Source organism: Mytilus trossulus, chromosome 2, assembly GCF_036588685.1.
Source record: "Mytilus trossulus isolate FHL-02 chromosome 2, PNRI_Mtr1.1.1.hap1, whole genome shotgun sequence".
NCBI classification, from domain to species: domain Eukaryota; kingdom Metazoa; phylum Mollusca; class Bivalvia; order Mytilida; family Mytilidae; genus Mytilus; species Mytilus trossulus.
Genome location: NC_086374.1, coordinates 54,347,814 through 54,368,046, shown reverse-complemented (window position 1 = coordinate 54,368,046; position 20,233 = coordinate 54,347,814). Strand labels below are relative to the sequence as shown.

At 33.2% G+C, this 20,233-nt stretch overlaps 1 protein-coding gene across 1 annotated transcript; it reads left to right on the top strand.

Moving 5' to 3' along the window:
- The first annotated feature begins 2,942 nt into the window (after positions 1-2,942).
- Positions 2,943-20,119, top strand: LOC134707583 (uncharacterized). The gene is made up of 7 exons (XM_063567489.1): positions 2,943-3,040; positions 7,726-10,257; positions 12,871-13,014; positions 14,029-14,142; positions 16,284-16,437; positions 18,039-18,191; positions 19,563-20,119. Exons 1-7 carry the CDS (start codon positions 3,014-3,016, stop codon positions 19,643-19,645), a joined length of 3,207 nt encoding a protein of 1,068 aa, XP_063423559.1. The 5' UTR covers positions 2,943-3,013; the 3' UTR covers positions 19,646-20,119.
- Positions 20,120-20,233: the final 114 nt, after the last annotated feature.

Sequence of the window (20,233 nt, the reverse complement as noted above, 5' to 3'; positions counted from 1 at the left end):
ACTTACTGTTGCTAAATTATGTCTTGTTATCCCGCAACCGATTCCAATTTGGGTTACATGCCATCCGAACTTCTGTTTATTTTTCTATCATTATTTTTATTTATTGATTATTCAGTTTTTGGGGTATATTGTACAAGGGTACTATCGTTTGATTTTCGGGAGACTAAAAAAGGGGGAGGGGGCGGAAAAAGGGGGGGGGGGAGGGGAGACAGGAAGAAAAATTACGGTTGGGCTGAGTTTTTTTTATTTATCACTCTAATTGGTCTTGGGGTTTTTTTCTAATTAGTTCATCCCGACTGGGTTTTTTCATAAATTGTCGTCCTGTCTTTAGTTTTGTCAAGTTGCTCATCCCGGCTGCCTTTTTTCTTAATAAAAACTCTAGTCAGGCCCTTTTCTTAAATGGAATTCAACCCCTCATGTGCACACCCCACCCCAAATGAAAATCAAATAGCAGCTGACAGGATGATAAATAAAAGGCGTCAGTCTGCCCCAAATATATACATTTTAAAAGAAATCATTAATCAAAAACAAAAGAATGAATAACATTCTTTAATTTCAAAAATTTATAAATGATTTATCGGTTCCGGATGGAACTAATAGTTGAGCAATAACTGCCGGGCCTTCCAGAATACATAACGGTTCATTTTTTGAATTATTTAGTTTTCAGTTGATTATTGACTTTTTTCTTTTGGTCATTTAAAAGATAAAACCTATTCAACGGTGCAAGATGAAAACACCGAAATCTATCAAATAACTTGAAACTTTAAATTCTAAATATCGTGTTTATTATGAACCAGACTGATCTTGTACAAATCTGATAAAAAGTGAGAATGGAAATAAGGAATATGTCTAAGACTAAAGAAACAGCAACCCGACCAAACAGCCTAATGCCACCAATGAGTCTTCAACAAAACGAGAAAATCCTGCAGCCGGAAGCGGATTGAGTTGGGCCATACTCAGAAACTTGTACTAGTTCAATGAAAATGCAGGTCAAACTAAACTGCGAAACATATAAATGAACTTTTAAATCACAAACAAGTCAAAACATTTACTAAATTTCATCACCGGTATAAAGACAGCATTCGTAAATATAACTCAACATGCAGACATCTTATACGTTCAGGTATTTCACATCCATTTTTTTTATATGGAAATATTCTTTATAAAGCACAAAAATGGCAGTATTCTCCTCAGAAACTAACAAAACCTTTGAATAGACTTATTGAAAAGGGATATAGTTACGATACAGTTGTCAGGTCATTAAAGATTGCATATTTTGGCGTTAATATTGATTCACGTATAGGGTCTTTGCATAGGAACTAAACACATTTAATTATTTCTAAAAAAAAAACAGTTGTTGGCATGATACGGGTTATGTTCTTCTCATATATATCTTATGATAGTATGATACTAAACCCCTAACAGGAGTGATTGTTTCTGATATTCATATGATGATGACATAATCTTTCAATCAATTTAATTGAGGTCTGGAGCTGGCATGTGAGTTAACTGCTAGTAGTCTGTTGTTATTTATGTATTATTGTCATTTAATTTATTTTCTTTTGTTACATCTTTTGACATCGGACTCGGACTTCTCTTGAACTGAATTTTAATGTGCGTATTGTTATGCGTTTACTTTTCTACTTTGGCTAGAGGTATATGGGGAGGGTTGAGATCTCATAAACATGTTTTACCCCGCCGCATTTTTGTGCCTGTCCCAATTCAGGAGCCTCTGGCCTTTGTTAGTCTTGTATGATTTTTAATTTTAGTTTCTTGTGTATAATTCGGAGTTTAGTATGACGTCCTTATCACCGTACTAGTATGCATATTTTAGGGGCCAGCTGAAGAACACCTACGGGTGCGGGAATTCTCGCTACATTGAAGACCCATTGGTGGCCTTCGGCTGTTGTCTGCTCTATTGTCGGGTGGTTATCGCTTTGACACATTCACCGTTTCCTTTCTAGTTTTATTAAATTAAAACACGTACACCACTAACCGTTCAATAGCTAAATGCTCCTGATTTGGGACAGGCACAAACATGCGGCGGGGTTAAACATGTTTTGTGAGATCTCAAGACAATTCTTTATGGCGTCTTATAGCAGCACGTCTAAGAAATAACTTGACAAACTTTTTGTTTTATTATTAATTGAAAAAAAATATTTTCGTTTATTTTTTACACATTCCTCATTCCTTTTTTCATCTTTGAGACTTTCCTTAGTTTATATTGTTTGACGAACTTCAAGTATGTATCTTTCAAATAAGAAAAACAGTCGCATCGACCCAGTTCGTTTCTATTTGTCTGTCGTTAGAAAGGCACACTTAATCTATTATCTCCATATTGTTTTTATGGTTTACATGTCTATGTATTACCAGATTACATGGGAATAACTTTAAATGAACAGGTTGATTGGTTGATTGGATGCTGCTTTGTTCTTGTCTGACTACATGTGTACTCACCGTGGAATAAACAAAACAGACTGGGTCAAATAAACAAATGTCAAAAAAATATATATTCTATAATAAAGTACCTTTTACTATTTTGTATATATATAAGTGTTGCATTTTGTCAGTTACAATGATAAAATTGAGAATGGAAATGGGGAATGTGTCAAAGAGACAACAACCCGACCAAATAAAAAAATAACAGCAGAATGTAAGAAGGTGGGAAAAGGAAAAAAAGATAAAATCACCATGTACGCTTTGTCTTCTTAGGGGGCATCTATTTCTATTTTTTTTTAAATTTCAAATGGCAAATGAACTGCCAACTGGCCATTTTGATTCACCTTTGACGTTTATAACTGCATAAAATAGCTGTCGTGCCTGTATTCAGAACAACCACAAATTGTTTATTCATTTAATTTTAATTAATTATATAATTATATGCATGAGTGAAACCATCAACAAAAACTAAATTTTAATGACAAAACTTCATTATCATTCACGTCTAAATATGTACATAACGTTTTCATAATTAATTACCTTAATTATATTTCTTTTCACATTATGATACAAGATGAGAACTAGTTTTATTTATATTTTGGTAAGTACTTCAAACTGTAAAGACGTTGATTTTTTTAAGATGAAGTTTTTTCTTTTACGCATATAGTAAAATAGTCTTTATGTGGACCTATTTTTGATAACATAGCTATACATGTGAGTATGCATTTTATACTAGTCGTGGCGTTTTTTCTCTTTCACGTCATCAATTGCGGTTTTATTTAGACACGAGTAATTTAATTGGCGTTTATAAAAGGTTATTGTTCGTCGAAAAAATAAAACACACTTGTACTTGTATTTAAAAATCTTACATGTAAACACAAATAACACATATTCTCAGTTTCTAATGTTATTGTTATAACAATACATCGGTTCTTTTTATCTTTAGTAACTGCAACAATCTACGATTATTTGCCAACGATTTCCTTCAACCCTAAACCTAAACTGGTCCGCCATTCCATCTATAGCCTTGCACCAAAGGAACGTCAGTGTAGCGATAAGTGAACACAACAGGAGTCCAGTTTACCCTAAACCAACCCATACCTGCCAACTGTCTCTATTTGCGTTTAATTTCCCCAATGAAAGCTCCACATTTGAGATTTTGTAAGAGCAATTTTGTCTACTATTTGAAACAGTTAATTTTACAATTGCATTTGGCATTTCAAAGAATGAAGAAGCCCAAAAAAAACTACATCCAAATATATTTGAAATCCATTCTTGAAAGTTAATTTGAGACTAGAAGAACCATCTTTCACACAAAACCCCCATGGACATTTTGTAAAGTTGGCAGGTTTGTAACCATATCCTTTGAGCCTAAAATTATACATTACTTTATGAATGTTTGCGTGTTGATAGATTTAAGATGGGTTATTAATGAGTGTATATGTATTGTATCCAAAGGGTTCAATCATCTAGTAAACTTGACTTTGGAGGTTTTGACAGATATTTTTCACGATCACTTTGGTGTTTTCTCTCAATATTTAGTTTTAAAAACTTTTAGCTCTAAAAGTTTTAGTGCACTTTCTTTTAAAAGCAACGTACGTGTTGCTCACTTCGTTAATTCTACATGTTCTAATACCGCCAAGTTGGTGGTTAAATATTGGCATGATTTATTAAAAACGGGCATAAAGATGACATTAGTGTATTTGTTTTCTATTTTTAATATCAATAAAGTTCTTACAACCTTACAAAGGTTAACACTGTACGTGTTTGACTAGTCATACACTATTTTAGGATATTTAGCTTTTATTTATATTAGAATTTCTTAATTAGAATTTTGTTTACTGAATAAAAGTAATAGATTCAAATATACAAAGATATGTTATTCATGAAACACAATTCATATGCCTCGCTAAATACAAACCAGGTTATTTTTATATATGAACAGGATTATGATATATGTATTCTTTATGTTTGTTTAGCAATTCTGGTATCTCTATATTGCAATTTTGTCATTTTCAAATAAGTAAATTCTTAGAGCATTTTCATTATCTTTAAAAATAACGCTTATTCAGTAAAACTTTCATGAAATTATATGATGTCCCTATTCTAAACATCGTTTCATTTCTGTAATCAGTATTGAATCACATAATGCTTTTATTTTCCACAGTTTCTCTTGTATATACTTTGCATTTCATAATGCCCTGTTATTTACGCGTTTTGCTAATTTCTATCTATTCATTTATCTTTCTTTATTCTGTAATACCCAACTAGAATGAGACTCTCACATACGCTCATCATATATGGGTCTCCTCGGAAACCTAAAAAGGTCAATTTGGACTAAGAAATGTCAACCTTGAAATGAAAATGACATCTATTTATATCAATCTGATGAGTTGAGCCTTTTTCGAATGATTTTTATACTAATTCGCTCTTATGTTGTACTGTTACATCTCTGTCCATGTTAGGAGGAGGGTTGGGATCCCGCCTACATTTTCAATCCCGCAACATTCTGTATGTATGTGCCTGTCCAAGTCAGGAGCCTGTAATTCGGGGGTTATCGTTTGTTGATGTGTTTCATATTTGTTTTTCGTTCCTTTTTTGTATATAAATTAAGCCGTTAATTTTCTCGTTTGAATTGTTTTGCATTTGACACTTCGGGTCCTTTATAGCTGACCATGTGACATGGGCATTGTTCATTGTTGAAGGCCGCACGGCGACCTATACTTGTTAATTTCTGTGATTTTTTGTCTCTTGTGGAGAGTTTTCTCATTGGCAATAATACCACAGTCATCTTTTTTTTTATATCAAGTTAGAAATTTCGAGTTTTAGTTGAAAAGTTTTAACAGCAGAATGCTTCGGCGTAAACAATCTGTTGATAACTTATTCGTACCTCACCTGATACGCTAAAACCTGAACTTCCATGACTTTGTACTAAGTAACTTCTATGTCATATAGTCTCTTATAGAGAGTTTTTCCATTGGAAATCATACCACATCTTCTTATTTTTATATATAGCCCTGATCTCTAGGTAAAAAAGACTTATACATCATTGTTACGGTCGCGTCTATGTTTTATCTTATAGTAATAAAAGTATGTTCATCGTTTCTTTAATTACAGGAAGTTTTGTCTAATGAGAAATACATGCAAATCTTTGTCAAAACATGACTTCTATGGTAAACATGCATATGTTTAAACATTTGACACACATTTTACCTTTTACATGTAGATATAAAAACGATTTCTTGTTTGTCACGAACTGCACGCGTGACACTATTTAGTTACCCTTCCCAGATCTCTTGGGTTCATCATGTTTTTTGGTTGGGTATTGTTCAATATTTAACTCCTGTTCTGTATTTGTCCTTTTTTCAGGGATAACATTACATGTATGTAACAGACACCAATTGCTAGACATTCAAAAATAATATATCTATTTCCCAATGAAATGCAAAATTCACGACAGCACTTGCTTGAACCTTCATACAAAATATGATAGGGTCAGAGCCCCAAATAAGATTACAAAAAGGCACTATTCAAAACTCTTAAATATTTTCTTGGATTTATAGTTTTTGGTTTTCGAATTTGGAATCTTCTAACATTGTTGATATTAAGGCCTGCTATTAGATCTTATTCCATTTATTTTCAGCTTTTTTCGAACAATTTCATTTTACCTGTTGACGACTATTGTTTGGAAAACACCCTTATAATTTATGGACGACTTAATCGGAATCACATATATTTTTTTATCTGCAGCGTATCTTTTTTTAGATTAATGCTAAAAACTTTACATTAGCAATGATTTTCTATTCAAAATTCTTTTTTACTTTAGCTGAAAGTGTATAGATTTATACTGTTCGTATCAATGTACAAAGTTTATGCCGAGACTGAACTGCCTGTCTTCTTTCCTGATAACACTAACACCTTGTGAATTTTACACATGCCCAGCTTTTGTCAAATGAACTTTCAATCACAATTATACAGCTAATTGTTATATTCTATTTTTTTCTGTTAATTGACTTGGCGTTAAATACATGTTTTTTTAGATCACGATCTTACATACTTACTGTATGTGTAATTTTCGTAGAAATCAAAATGTTTTTCATATATTCTGACAAAAAAATGCCTAAGATCTGGCCTAATGTTTTTACTGACCACCCAGTAACTGCGAAGATGCCAACATATTTCACTTTCATGATACACGATGGTCTCGTTACTGTATTTTTAACTTTTCTTGGTCATTTTTTCTATTACCCTCACCCCACCCCGTTATTCACTTTTCTCTATATTTTATCATCCCATTATTCTCGAGTTTTTATAATTGTTTTGCATTTTATTCTGCATTTTATTCCTTTTATTCTCTTTTCCATAAACCCCACCAATACCCCATGCATGAGGAATAGCCCCCTCTAAGTAACGATCTGATCTGTTTATGGATAATATTTTATCATAATTATATTGTATATACTCATCTAATTACAAATGTTTCCGTCAACAACTAAAATTATATGATAATGATATACAATGATAGCCTTCATCAAAAGTAAATATCCAAAACTAGAAAATGTTATTTATGTACAACATAGGGGAAATACCATTAGATTGAGGCCATTCATGTATTATTATACTGAACGTTATATGAGATAATACCTCTGTTGTGGAATGTAATGTGATTTTAGTCTTTTTGATGCAGAATATTTCTATGTTTATACCAAAACTTTTCACAAATCTTGTAACCGCGACCATTTCTCCCCGATGACGACTAGTAATTTCAGTAAAAGTTCTTATGTTCTATGGGTACATTCTCAAGCAGTTATTTTCCATACGCGCAGTTTTCCGGGTAAAAATGGGAAATTTTTCTTTTTGCACCTTCCCAATCAAGTAATTTTGCCCTAATCTGAGTTTCCAACGGGTAAAGATTTATTCAAGGTGATTATATTTATAAGTGTTTACAATTAAAAAAAATATTAATAAAACTAATGATAATCGATTGTTATGAAATATTGTTACTCGAGAGGAAGGAGATGAACAAAAATAATCAAAATAAAAAAAAACCAAACGGTTTCATATTGAGATTAAAGTTGCTATGTTTGAGCTTTTAAAAATCGTTTTGTTATTTTGTCTAATGGTTAAAAAGGAAGCGTCTATTCTCTCACAGAACGTTGCTTACTTTGGCGATTGTACATACATGTATTGTTTCCTTACTACTTTTATTCTTTTGTTGACTTTATTCTTATATGATACCCTGTATTTAATTTTTTCCCTGAAGATAACATCCACAATTTATTCCAGATAATTGTAATTTCAAGAGCAACATCACAGTGGCATAGACCATATCAACAATCGTGGCCTACTCATCCTCCACAAACAGGACTACAACAACAACAGTGGAATAACCCCTCGCCATATTGGAATAATCAACACCAACAATGGAACCCACATACAGGATCATTTCATCATGTTGCTCCTGTTACCACAACAGCTATAGTTCCAACAACAGAACCACCAGATAACCCACCACCAGCAAAAGTTGTAGTTGTCCAAGCCCCACTAACCTCTAATCAATGGCAAAACCCAGGATGGTTCTCTCCTACAAACCAATTTCAGAATGGATGGGGACAAACACCAGGTCATATGCACCAGCCAACAGTGATATTAAATAGACCAGCACAGATACAGCAACAACACATGACACATACACAACCCAACCGTATGAATAATCAACAACTTCCCCAATGGGGACAACGACATCAACAGCAATCACAGTGGCAACAGCCTAGACCACGCCAAAATCCCACATGGGATACATCAAACCATCAAAATTGGTACCAACATACTAATCAACCTGCATGGCAACCAACTACACAACAAACACCTGTTCATCGGCGTCCTTCATGGCCGCAACAAGGACAACGAAATAGAAATAATCAAAATAATCAACATCCCCAATTTAGCTGGCAACCTAATAATCATCAACGACCTACAGCGGTCCAAAGAGTCCAATCACAGCAACATAGACAACCACCGCCGCAACAAAGACAACCCCCACCACAACAAAGACAAAACCCTCCCCAAAGTCATCATATGCAACCACAAAGATCACACATCAGTGTTGACCAAAATCATCATCAGAGATTACCAGATACACCAACATATCATGACAATAATGGTGTACATCAGAATGAACCGCTTCATGGAAATCATCAACATAATAATCCCCATGAATACAGAAGTACTACGACACAAACTCCTTATTTAGAACAAAATGCTTTACAGTCCCCGGAACACCAATTAGCAAAAACAACAACAACTCATCCCGATATTCCTGCAGAAAGAGATTATTACATTCAATCACAGCTAGGACCACCAGAAACGCAGACAAGTGATCCAAGCATAAGAGTACATAAACATCTTACTAATGATGCTATGAATCATCCACCAGTATGGCCAGTGGATCCGAATGAACACCAAACAACTACTGCAACCTATCATCCAAATGATGCCCATCATCCTGGTCACGATCCGAGATATGACCCTTCTTTAAAACAAAAAGCACAAACGGAACCTTATAGAGAACAGCACAACCACCAGCCTCATTTACCATATAACCATGAACCTTCTCAAAAACACACCAATACTGCGACTTCTTCACCTGTCCATCCAGCACAGGATATAAGACAACCGCCGCCTGCGCAGTCACCGCAAGATACAGGATCACAGTTGCCTCCTGGCAGACAAGACACAAAATCACCTGTATTTCATTACCGTACAAACAAAATTGAATCAACGCAACCTCCTCACCAACAAGATGACATTGGACCACCATTATCTGCTTATCCACCAAATGACTTAGGATCACAACCGACTCATCATCAACATGACACGAGAGCACCACTGCCTGCTCATCCACCACATGCCATAAGACCACAACCGGCTCATCAGCAACATGACATTAGACCACCATTACCTACCCATCCGCTACATGACGTAGGATCACAACCGACTCATCATCAACATGACATGAGACCACAATCGCCTATTCATCTGCCACATGACGTAAGACCACAACCGGCTCATCAGCAACATGAAACGAGACCACCATTACCTACTCAACCGCCACATGACGTAGTACCACAACCGACACATCATCAGCATGACATGAGGCCAAAATTGCCTACCTATCCACCACATGACGTAGGACCACAACATACGCATCAGCAACATGGCATGGGTTCACAATCGCCTACTTATCCGCCGCATGATTTAAGATCACAACCGACGCATCATCAACATGGTATGGGACCACCAATATCTGCTCATCCACCAAATGACGATGGATTGCAACCGACCCGTCAACAACATGTCATAGGACCGCCACTGCCTACTTATCCACCCCATGGCGTAGGGTCACATCCAACCCATCAACAACATACAATGAGACCACCATTTCAAACTCATCTTCCACATGTCGTAGGATCACAACCGACGCATCAGCAACACGACATGGGACCACCTATACCTGCTCACCCACATCAGCATGTCAGGTCACAACCTACGCAACATCATCATAACTTGGGACCACCATCACCTGTGCATCCACCTCATGACACAGCCTCGCAATTTTCTCATAATCCATATGAAACAGGACCACCGTTACAACCTCATTCACCACATTACATAGCACAACCATTACCTCCTCATCAATCACATGAAATAGGTGCGCCGTTACCTACGCAAACACCACAGGACACACAATCATTATTTGGACTTCCTCCAAGTCCATTGAAGCACGTCAAACCAGATGTGATCGTAACCCCATCAGAGGTGAGTAGTATTAGATTTTAGCGTATATATTAGGATTCAACGATTGTGTAAAAGTATGTAGATTTACTCCAGTAATAATTAGATTGTAACATTATAATCATGCAATTACTTAACAAACATGATAAATACGGAAAACAGAGTTTAAAGAGACAATTTTCCTGAGACATTTATCAGGAGTTTTTATACCTTCACTATTAGAGGCTATGTTGATATCAGAAGTGATGATAATTCTAAAAAAAAAAAAAATTGCGTGTTTTCAACTCAATTTGAAAGTGTGTGCTTATTTTTGTTGTCATTCATACAGAGATGGGTCCGATTACTTTCAATGTAATTGATTAAATTACAATTACTTTGTCATTTGTACGATTAAATTAAATTAATGATTACATCATTTCTGAAAGTGTCTGATTAAATTAATGATTTCATTGGCAAAGTAATCATGATTACATCTGATTACAATGAATAAAAAAAAATACATTTTGCATGATGTGAATGAATTAATGTTTAATATATAACTATAGCATTTTTTAGAAAGTATTGTGTTTGCTATATTATAAAATGATAACTTCAAACTTATTCAAATCTATTTAATAAACCTCAAAAGTTTACTTCATACATACATGAACATTGTGTCACTGGTTACAACCCATTGTACTTTATCATCATTAATCTCTGAATTATATTGACTTCAATTGAATATAGCTTTATAAAAAGCATTTACTGTTTGTCTTCTGACATATTCTAGACTTTAATTTATATTTGTTTCAAGGTGCAGTTTATGGGAGTTAAAATATGGATGAAATTGTACCAGTTTAATCAAATTGTAAACAAAATACAAGTGCTAAAAATCATTGCATTTTAAAATACATACAAAAATTTGCTTATTTTGAACAAGATATTTGTCCCAACTTTTAATTAATTTTGTGCTAATTGAATACATTATCACATGTCTGATTTATCTTTTACTATTATATATTGTCCTACAGCTATATTCAGTTGGTAATTGCAATAAAAACAAACCTTAATTGGTTTCCTACCTGTCAATTCAAAGATGACAAAAATCACAACATTAACAAAAGATTTAATTAAGGGTTGAAGAAAAGTATTACTTGAATATAACAGTTATTATCATGTTCTTACATATACATATATGTACATCTTTAAATTGTGAGTATTATGTACAATATCTTTTACTAAGGACAGAAACATATAATTGTATTATATGTTTCTTCTTAGGCTATTGATGACTTTTCAATACTGTAACAGTTTATTTTTTACTGAAGTATACAAATCAATTGTCATGTTTTATATGAAAAAAAAAAGTTAACCAAACTATCTTAACATGTTCAATATAAATTGAATAAGAATGACAAAAAGTTTCCTTTATTGACCATAAACACAGTTTAAGATTTTTTTCATTGTAATCAGAATTTAATCATGAAGTAATCAGGATTACAGGGTATTTAGAAAAGTAATTGATTAAATTAAATCAAATGTAATCAGATTTTTGGCTGATTAATGATTACAATGATTACTTGAAAAATTGTAATCAATTACAGCTGATTAACGATTACAATTACAATTACCCCAACTCTGCATTCATATCTTTATAGTGGAGTTTTTAAAAATGAATTAGTGGAGTTTATTTTTTAAAAAGAAATTAAGATGTTGATTAAAAAAATATTCACAAAAAAATACCAAATTCCAAGATAAATTAAACAAAAGGAAGAAGTCCATAAAACCTCCAAAGCCAAATGTTCCACTATATTAACCCAACCTAAGGAACGATATGAACACTACTGTCATGTTCCTGACATGATGCAGGCATTTCACAAGGAAACTGGTGTGTTAACCTGGTTTAAAACCTAGCACAACATTCCAATTATATAACAAATGCCTAAACTGTGGATTCATTTACTTTCGTTGGTACCAATTTTCGTGGATATATGATTTCGAGGTTATGCCAAAGCCAGGATACAACTTTATAGAAAATTGTATTTCGTTAAACATTTAAATTCGTAATTCACCTGTAACCACGAAACTCACGAAAATTGGTATTCAACGAATGATAATCAATCCACAGTAGTCTCCTTACACAAAGATTCAGATTGAACGTCCCAGGTCCAAAAACAAACACTATTGCAAGAATGAAGACGTCAATATTTATATACCCCAATATAACATTTGAATCTTGTGGTGTCCTGTCAATGAAATTTGGAAAATAAGTTGGCGAACGTTGCAGCTATTTGTCATATATGAATATTCAAGATATTCATAAAATGCCATTGATGTATTTGAATTTAGCATATGTGTTAAGCTTCTTTTCCTTTAGCCAAAAACACCAAATCAAATCGGATAAATGCCATTTATAGCTGACCCGTGTAAATAGATATCCATATCTCTTTCACGCAAAGGACACCCTTGTAAATTTTGAAAAAGAGCGGTATATTGCCACTACAAGGCAGCACTCGCACCCGCAAAGAGGAAAGGGATTAATAGAAGTTACAATAACTTGTTTCCCAATCCACTATAACTAAACATGTTTAAACTAACGCAATTACAGAAACGTCACATCCTTATTATTGTTATTGGTAATACACTTTTAAATTTCAGTTGAAGTATGGAGTAACACATCCCGATGGTTCTATCACAGAAGAAATGTATACCCTCGTGGCTTCTCGTGTTCAACGTATAGTATCATATACTACAGATTTTCTCCATATAATGACTTCTTACATCTTGTTTGATAGAAACAGGGTAATATTTACTTACTTATATTATTTTATATTTATCAAGTCTAACAAGAATGTAGCTATCTCTGTAAAAATAACTACCAACATGTCAAATCTTAAATAACTATAGTTTATTTGTGATATATTCAGACAGTTTTAAATAGATGTTTAGTAAAGATGGAATTCATTTATTTAAATGTATTCCCAATATTATGTCTTGATTATACCATTTTCGATTTTTGAAGTGAATTGTTGTAATGAATAAAAAAAAAAAGGCTACAATAGTATACCGATGTTCAAAAGTCATAAATCGATTGAGAGAAAACAAATCCGTGTTACAAACTGAAACCGAGGGAAATACATCAACTATAAGAAAAAAACCACGAAACATCAGAACACTGCAGTACAACAAAAACGTCAATAAAACATACATAGAAACGAACTATTACATAACAACTGCCATATTCCCGAATTGGTGCAAGACGTTTTAAGAACAAAAATGGTGGGTTGAACCTGGGTTTGTGGCTAGCCAAACCTCCGCGATTTATGGCAATATTAAATATACCGCTAAAATGACAACCTTACATGGCGGGAATACAGTACATATAAATGCAAGAACATCCAAGAGAGAGACATGCGTAAATAAATAATATAATAGTACATTTCGACATGTTAACCACAGAATAACAACGAATAACTAAAAATAATAGTTATATTGTAATAGGTTACATTAGCTCCCAAATTATTGTATCTTTTCAAGGAAATAAGATTTTTGTCTTGCCAGGGAATTACGTCACAAAATGTGAGAAGTAGAGATGCAGATCTTGTGAGAGCGTTGGCGGTATATGTCCGTTAGGCTTCATCTGATCTTGAAATTTTTCACCAAAAACCAGCGAAGAAAACATTATCTGATTACTTCAAAGATAAAACTGCAATTGTCATATCCATAATCCTATATCTATACATAACCGATTGCATCCAAGTTTTTAACCAAAAAAATGGTAAAGACACTAGACATCTAAAGCATTTTATATTTCAGAGGACATTTGGGATGCGATCAAAACGTATTCGGGATATCTGTTATGCTGGTATGCTTGATCAAGATTTGGTGGATTCTTATAAAGTTGTAGTCAATAAAACACAGCAAGTTGTCGTAAGTTTATGAAAAAAACACAATAAATTAAAATAAATAGAACAGAATTATTTTATATTCTCGGTTTCTCAGTCGTTGAGAAAAATGCATATAAAATATATCAAATGTAAGAGTACTGTTGATACAATTTACCCATAAAGCAGTGCTTATTGTATGTTTGAATGATGCGCATGATAATGATAACAATTATGGTGATATTGTGTTTCAAGGGGCACTAGTTGCCAAATTCATGTTCACCGATTTGACTTAAATTCTCATATTTTATTTATAACTATGCAAAACATTTTTCCAAACTACTAGTATCAAAAGTATAAAATAAACAATTTACAGGACATGGTCTCTAAAAGATGTAGCCTCGTTTCATTAGAATTTTAGCCAAGACTAATTAACTATCGAGTTGACTTTCTATGACCGTATAAGTGATGTAAACATACACATAGATATAAATAGATTATGAAACATGTGCAATTGGGTTTTTAAAAGTCTGTTAAATTTTGTAATATAGATTCAAAATTAATGTTTACCGTCGTTTTTTTTTACCTTTATAAGAATGACTTGTTGTTGATCGAATCAGTTAATCAAATTATTTACCTTTCTTTCACTTTTAGTGTTGACATTCTTTTCCTTTAAATAACCGTACACGAACATCATGGACAATGCATGCGGTTTTCTATCTCTTTCTACGGGGTTGAATTTGAGTTCACATGAATACGGGTTTAACATGTTTATAAGGTCGACATATAAACTTGCAAGTGAATAACTCATTCTCAATTTTTATTAGATTAATTTGACAAACTTGAACCATTTTAGCTGATGAAAGCAAATTATTATTTCACTATAATTTCACTTGTATTAATAATTGAACAAAATAAATCGTACTTTTGATTTGTTATATATCTCGTAGTGCCCCTTTAACTACCAGTTGCAAATATTATATTAGAATTAATGTAACATTATTAAGAACCCTGCGTCGTAATAGACTGAAACATTGAGCATGTTGTCTATTTCAAACGGTAGCAGTAAGCAGGATGACATCCTTCCCTATCTGGGAACACCATGTTCAGTCTGAGCCAACTACTTTATGTTCTTTTTCGACAATGACCTATGTTTAAGCTAATACGTCGTAAAATACCAATATTCAATTCTTGAAAAATTTGATCTGGACGAGGATCGGACCCTATACTACCGGCATTTGAGTGTATGCATATAACTGTTCATTCTTATTCATATATGAAAGGTCAGACAATTGGAATTATGAATATGTTTAAATTCAAATCACAAAAAGTAATTACATTAGGGGGTTTCTTTACCAAACAATTTTTCAAGGAATTTAAAAAAAAAAAACCACTAAATCGCCGTAATTAGTTTTGATAAAAATCAGGTATTTAACAGTATGTTTCATCTGGTGGTGTAAATTAAGGTAACAATAGAGTACAGAAGCTCATACACATACAAGGAAGACTTCGGTCAGTGTTAAAAAGGAAAGCTGATGGAATTGCGCGAAGGCCATCAACAGTGAGACAGGATAATCCTCCCCAGCTATGCATGCATCAACAACCATTTGAACCTATACTCAGTCATTATATTACACTCTGAAATATGACACAATTAATAAAAATATAGATTAAACTTTCTGATATCTGTAAACTTAATTTAAGTCTGCGAAAACGTGTAGCTTAAGAGTTGAGACATATACATATTGTATCGATCAACTAATTCGTGATTGCGACTGCGCAAACACAAGTAGCGTCATGTTTTTTACCATTTGTTTTGTTTAAATGGAAAACAACTGTCATATTGCTGACTTGGTACAGGCAGTTTCTGATGCAGAAAATGGTGGATTCATATTTTATAACCAGTTAAACCTCTCACTTATATGCCAACCGCATACAATTTCTCTATATTGACAACATTGTTAACCAAAACAAACCGAATAATAGGTACAAATGTCAAAAATAAGGGTACAGCAGCCAACATTGTGTTCTAAGCTTAAACATCAACAAATATAATAATAAAAATAATTTGCATATTAACACGCTATAGACAAAGCAAAAATGAAAATATACAACAACGTAAAAACAGGGAAGTTTTCTGAAAAATAATCGATGTACCTTATAAAACCTATTATTATTATTTTACAGTATCCACATATAGAAGGAGTATCTAAGGTATTTTTCTACAAAGAGGAGGAACAGATTTTATTCAGCGACGTGTTACGGGAAGCGGGTCATTACGTGGCAGGTTCATGTGGCCGTGATCCCTTTATATTTAGAGTGTCAAGAATAAAAAATCCTGGTAAGTAATGCTCACACTTAGTTCATGCAAATTGTATTGAAAAGTACACGGTGTCAAAGTTCTAATGAAGAATACGTCATGTTTTTAAATGTGTTTCTCCCTTAACTTGAGTTCGAAATTATAAGAAATATTTAGGTACATAAAGCCCAACAATATGAAGGATGAGAACCGTTGTTATTTTGGAGCATTATGGCACTTTACAGATTCTAAGCACATAATTTCAACTGAAAACTTTAAAATAAAAGATCAATTTCAAGTTTCGAATTATTGAATTATTAAACACATTGACCTTGGGGCCTGTGATACCCCTGGTGACTCGTAGTCCAACGACTGAAACGTTGATCCAATAGCAGTTACAACACAAAAGTGTGTGATAGTCAAACATAATGCTTATGTCATTTAAATACCTTATTTCCTGACACCTCTTTAATTATGACTAAACATAATTTTCTCACATTCAGTAGGTGATGTCATGAAAAAGGAGACATGTTGTATTGAAAAAAAACCATTCTAAATATTAAACAGACTATGCTTGAATAGGATGTTTGAGAAGTTGACCAATGTTGAAATCTGAAAAATCCGATAAACAGATACAAATCAATGTAAAATAAAGATAAACCTGAAGGAATTATATGACCTCTTTAACGCGCAAGATCGGTAGCCTCGATAGGATCAGCGCCTCCTGTTGTACATCACACACCCTCTGACTGATTTTGATTGAGCTTCCAGTGCTTAAATTGAATACATATATCATTTATTTAAGTTGTTCTGCATTTTACTACAGGGTCTCAACAAGCTAAAGTAAAATGTAGCTTTAAAAGGAATTGAACAACTAATTTTCGGTTGAATAATAACCCATTTATAAATTACCTGTGTTATATGAACATATGCAGACTGAATAATCGCATGGTTTTCAGTCAGTCTGTTAATAGTTATCAAAGATACCAGGATTATAACAATTGTTAAACAATAGCATAATACCAAATCTAATTTGAAATTTACAGCTTTCAATATCAAAGTGTTGTAATACAAATACTAAACCATCATGACCATTGACTTGCAGTTATAAAAACTTAAAATCAATGATTGAGGTTTAATATAAACAAAAGAGTTGATTGCCAATGAGTCAACTATCCACCAGAGAGCAAGATAGATACCAGAGGCGCATTTAAACTCGTATGTCAAAAACCAGCTGACAACGCTGTCTGGCAAAGAAGAAAAAAATTAAAATACAAACACAACCAAACGACGAGGATATAAAAAAGCTATAATGCACTTCACGAGTCTTCAACATAGGCAAAATCAATACCGTTGTTCGATCGGCTAGATTGATGATTGAGTGGTTGGTGGAGGACGTGTTGCAAAGCAAAACATATTCACTATTTAACATCATGAATATGCAAGAAAGAATTTCAACTGAACAACAAAGTCAATTAAATAATTGTAATCTTGCTTTCTTGTTTTACTGCTATCCAGTTTATAAGCAATGCATGCCAATCTAACTACATGTATCTTGAAATACATTTACTGTATGTACTAATACATAAAATGAAGTCTGGATGGGTAAATTATCTAAAATATCAAGCAATATTTCTTTTCAGATATTCATGTAGGGAATAAACTGATACCAGGTTCAGCATGTCCATTTGGACCACCATATCACCAAGATTACTACAGTATTGCTCGCTGTATTAACGCAACGTGTCCAATGAGTTATAGCTGTAATACACATTATGACGTGTGCTGTCCTGACAGTAAGTTGTACTTTTCAACGAACAAATAAGAAAAGTGTATGCCCCATTGAAGGGCATTTTGTTTTTCGGTCTGTGCGCTCGTCCGTTTGTCCCTCCGCTCATCCATCTGTCCTGATTCAGGTTAAAGTTGTTTTGGACGAGGTAGGGTTTGATGAAGTTGAAGTCCGATAAACTTGAAACTTAGTACACATGTTCCCTGTGATATCTTTATAATTGTAATGCCAAATTCAAGAGTTTTGACCCCAATTTCAAGGACAACAAAACATAGAAAATGATAGTGCGAGTTCGGCATCCGAGTACTATAAACACATTCTTTTTGTTTCTCAATCAAAAATTTAAAATTGTAAATATTTTGACTTTTCATTTTTTATTGCATTACAATTTGATATGATATTACTTGAGCTAAAACAAATAATCGAAAAGAAAGTTGTGTTGTATCGTTTAGTCACACGAATTAATGAGTACACTCACATCAAAAACAAATTTATAGACACAGCGGTTTGATTATTAATCTTTTGTGAGAGATGGTCAACAATATGGAGCCAAAAACTCTCATTTTAATGCTATTATTATATGGCTCCTTAGTCCTAGCAACCGTTCAAGTGGTACTCTTTTCCAGAATCGATCACGCTAAATCTACAAAAGACTACATCGCACATATACGTGTATAAGCACAACACACCACAAAGAAATACTATAAAATTAAATGCCAATAATTTCCTAGTGTATAATAAATAAAATTGAGATTGGAAATGGGGAATGTGGCAAAGAGACAACAACCCGACCAAAGAGACCACAGTCGAAGGCCACCGATGGGTCCTCAATTTGAAAGTTGTATTTGTGCGTATTGTTTTACTGCTATATATGAGGGTTTGAATAGTGAATAACGGACCAATACTGCAGAATAAGGAGCCAAAACAAAAACAGAGAATAATTAATTGTTAAAATATAAAGACTTGAGAATATTCTTTTTTTATATATTAAGAACAGAGAATAATGGGCAAACATATGAAGAATTAAGAAAAGTGAGCAAAACAATAAAAAAAAAAGAGAAACATGGCTTAAAGGAAGCACAAAGAATATAGAACTCACACCCTCGTACATATCGAACAAGCCCAAAATCATTATAATATTTGTTTTGATTATTGAGTATACATGTACCACAGAAAGACCAACACTATATGGTGTACATCATAGATTTTCGAAACATAGTACAATACAAAGAACAATATTTATTTAAGTTCCAATGTCATTACTTATATTTTATTCTTTTTTTATCCAAAGCTGAACGACCAATTTAAATCTATCTTTCAGTGTTTTCATCAAATTATAAAACAAATACATGTATATAAATGTTCTTTATCATTTTAGTGCCAGTGTCAACAAATTGCTATTCGTTTTCCATTGGCCAAATTTGTGTGAAGTACATGCCAGGCAGGAGGATAGTAGATTAAAAGATACCAGCAATATTCATACAACAAATTGAATGGATTGAAATAATAGCAAACATTAAGATATATCTTGGTTTGTGGTATTACACGATCTTTAAGGAACTACTTTGACACTTTTGTGATGCGCTAAACATACCCTTCTGTTAAATTATTTCTTTATAATTTGTTTAGTGTTCGTATATATGTATTATGCACAATATGTTTACTTGTTTAATTAGGTTTGTGTAGGAATAAAAAATGAAAAAAGTATTTATCTACCAATAATAAACAAACCCCAAGGTAAATTTAAAAAGGAAGGCTGACTGAGTTCATATCACTGAAAAATGAACGGAGGACTTTTCAATCAACTGTCATGTCCCTGCTAGCGTAATCTCCCACTTGTATCCCAATAGGTTAAAAACATGCGCGGTCCGTTTTATACAAATAACGCAGAAAATCAGCATTAAGCAGCACTATTTTAGTCTATTATTTTTACTATTATTTTAAAATACGTTATTGTACCTTCATATTTGACAAAATCCTCTACTATGCGTACATTTTTTACGTTTCTTATGTTAAGAACTTAAATCTTGATTCTTTAGACTTTCAGGC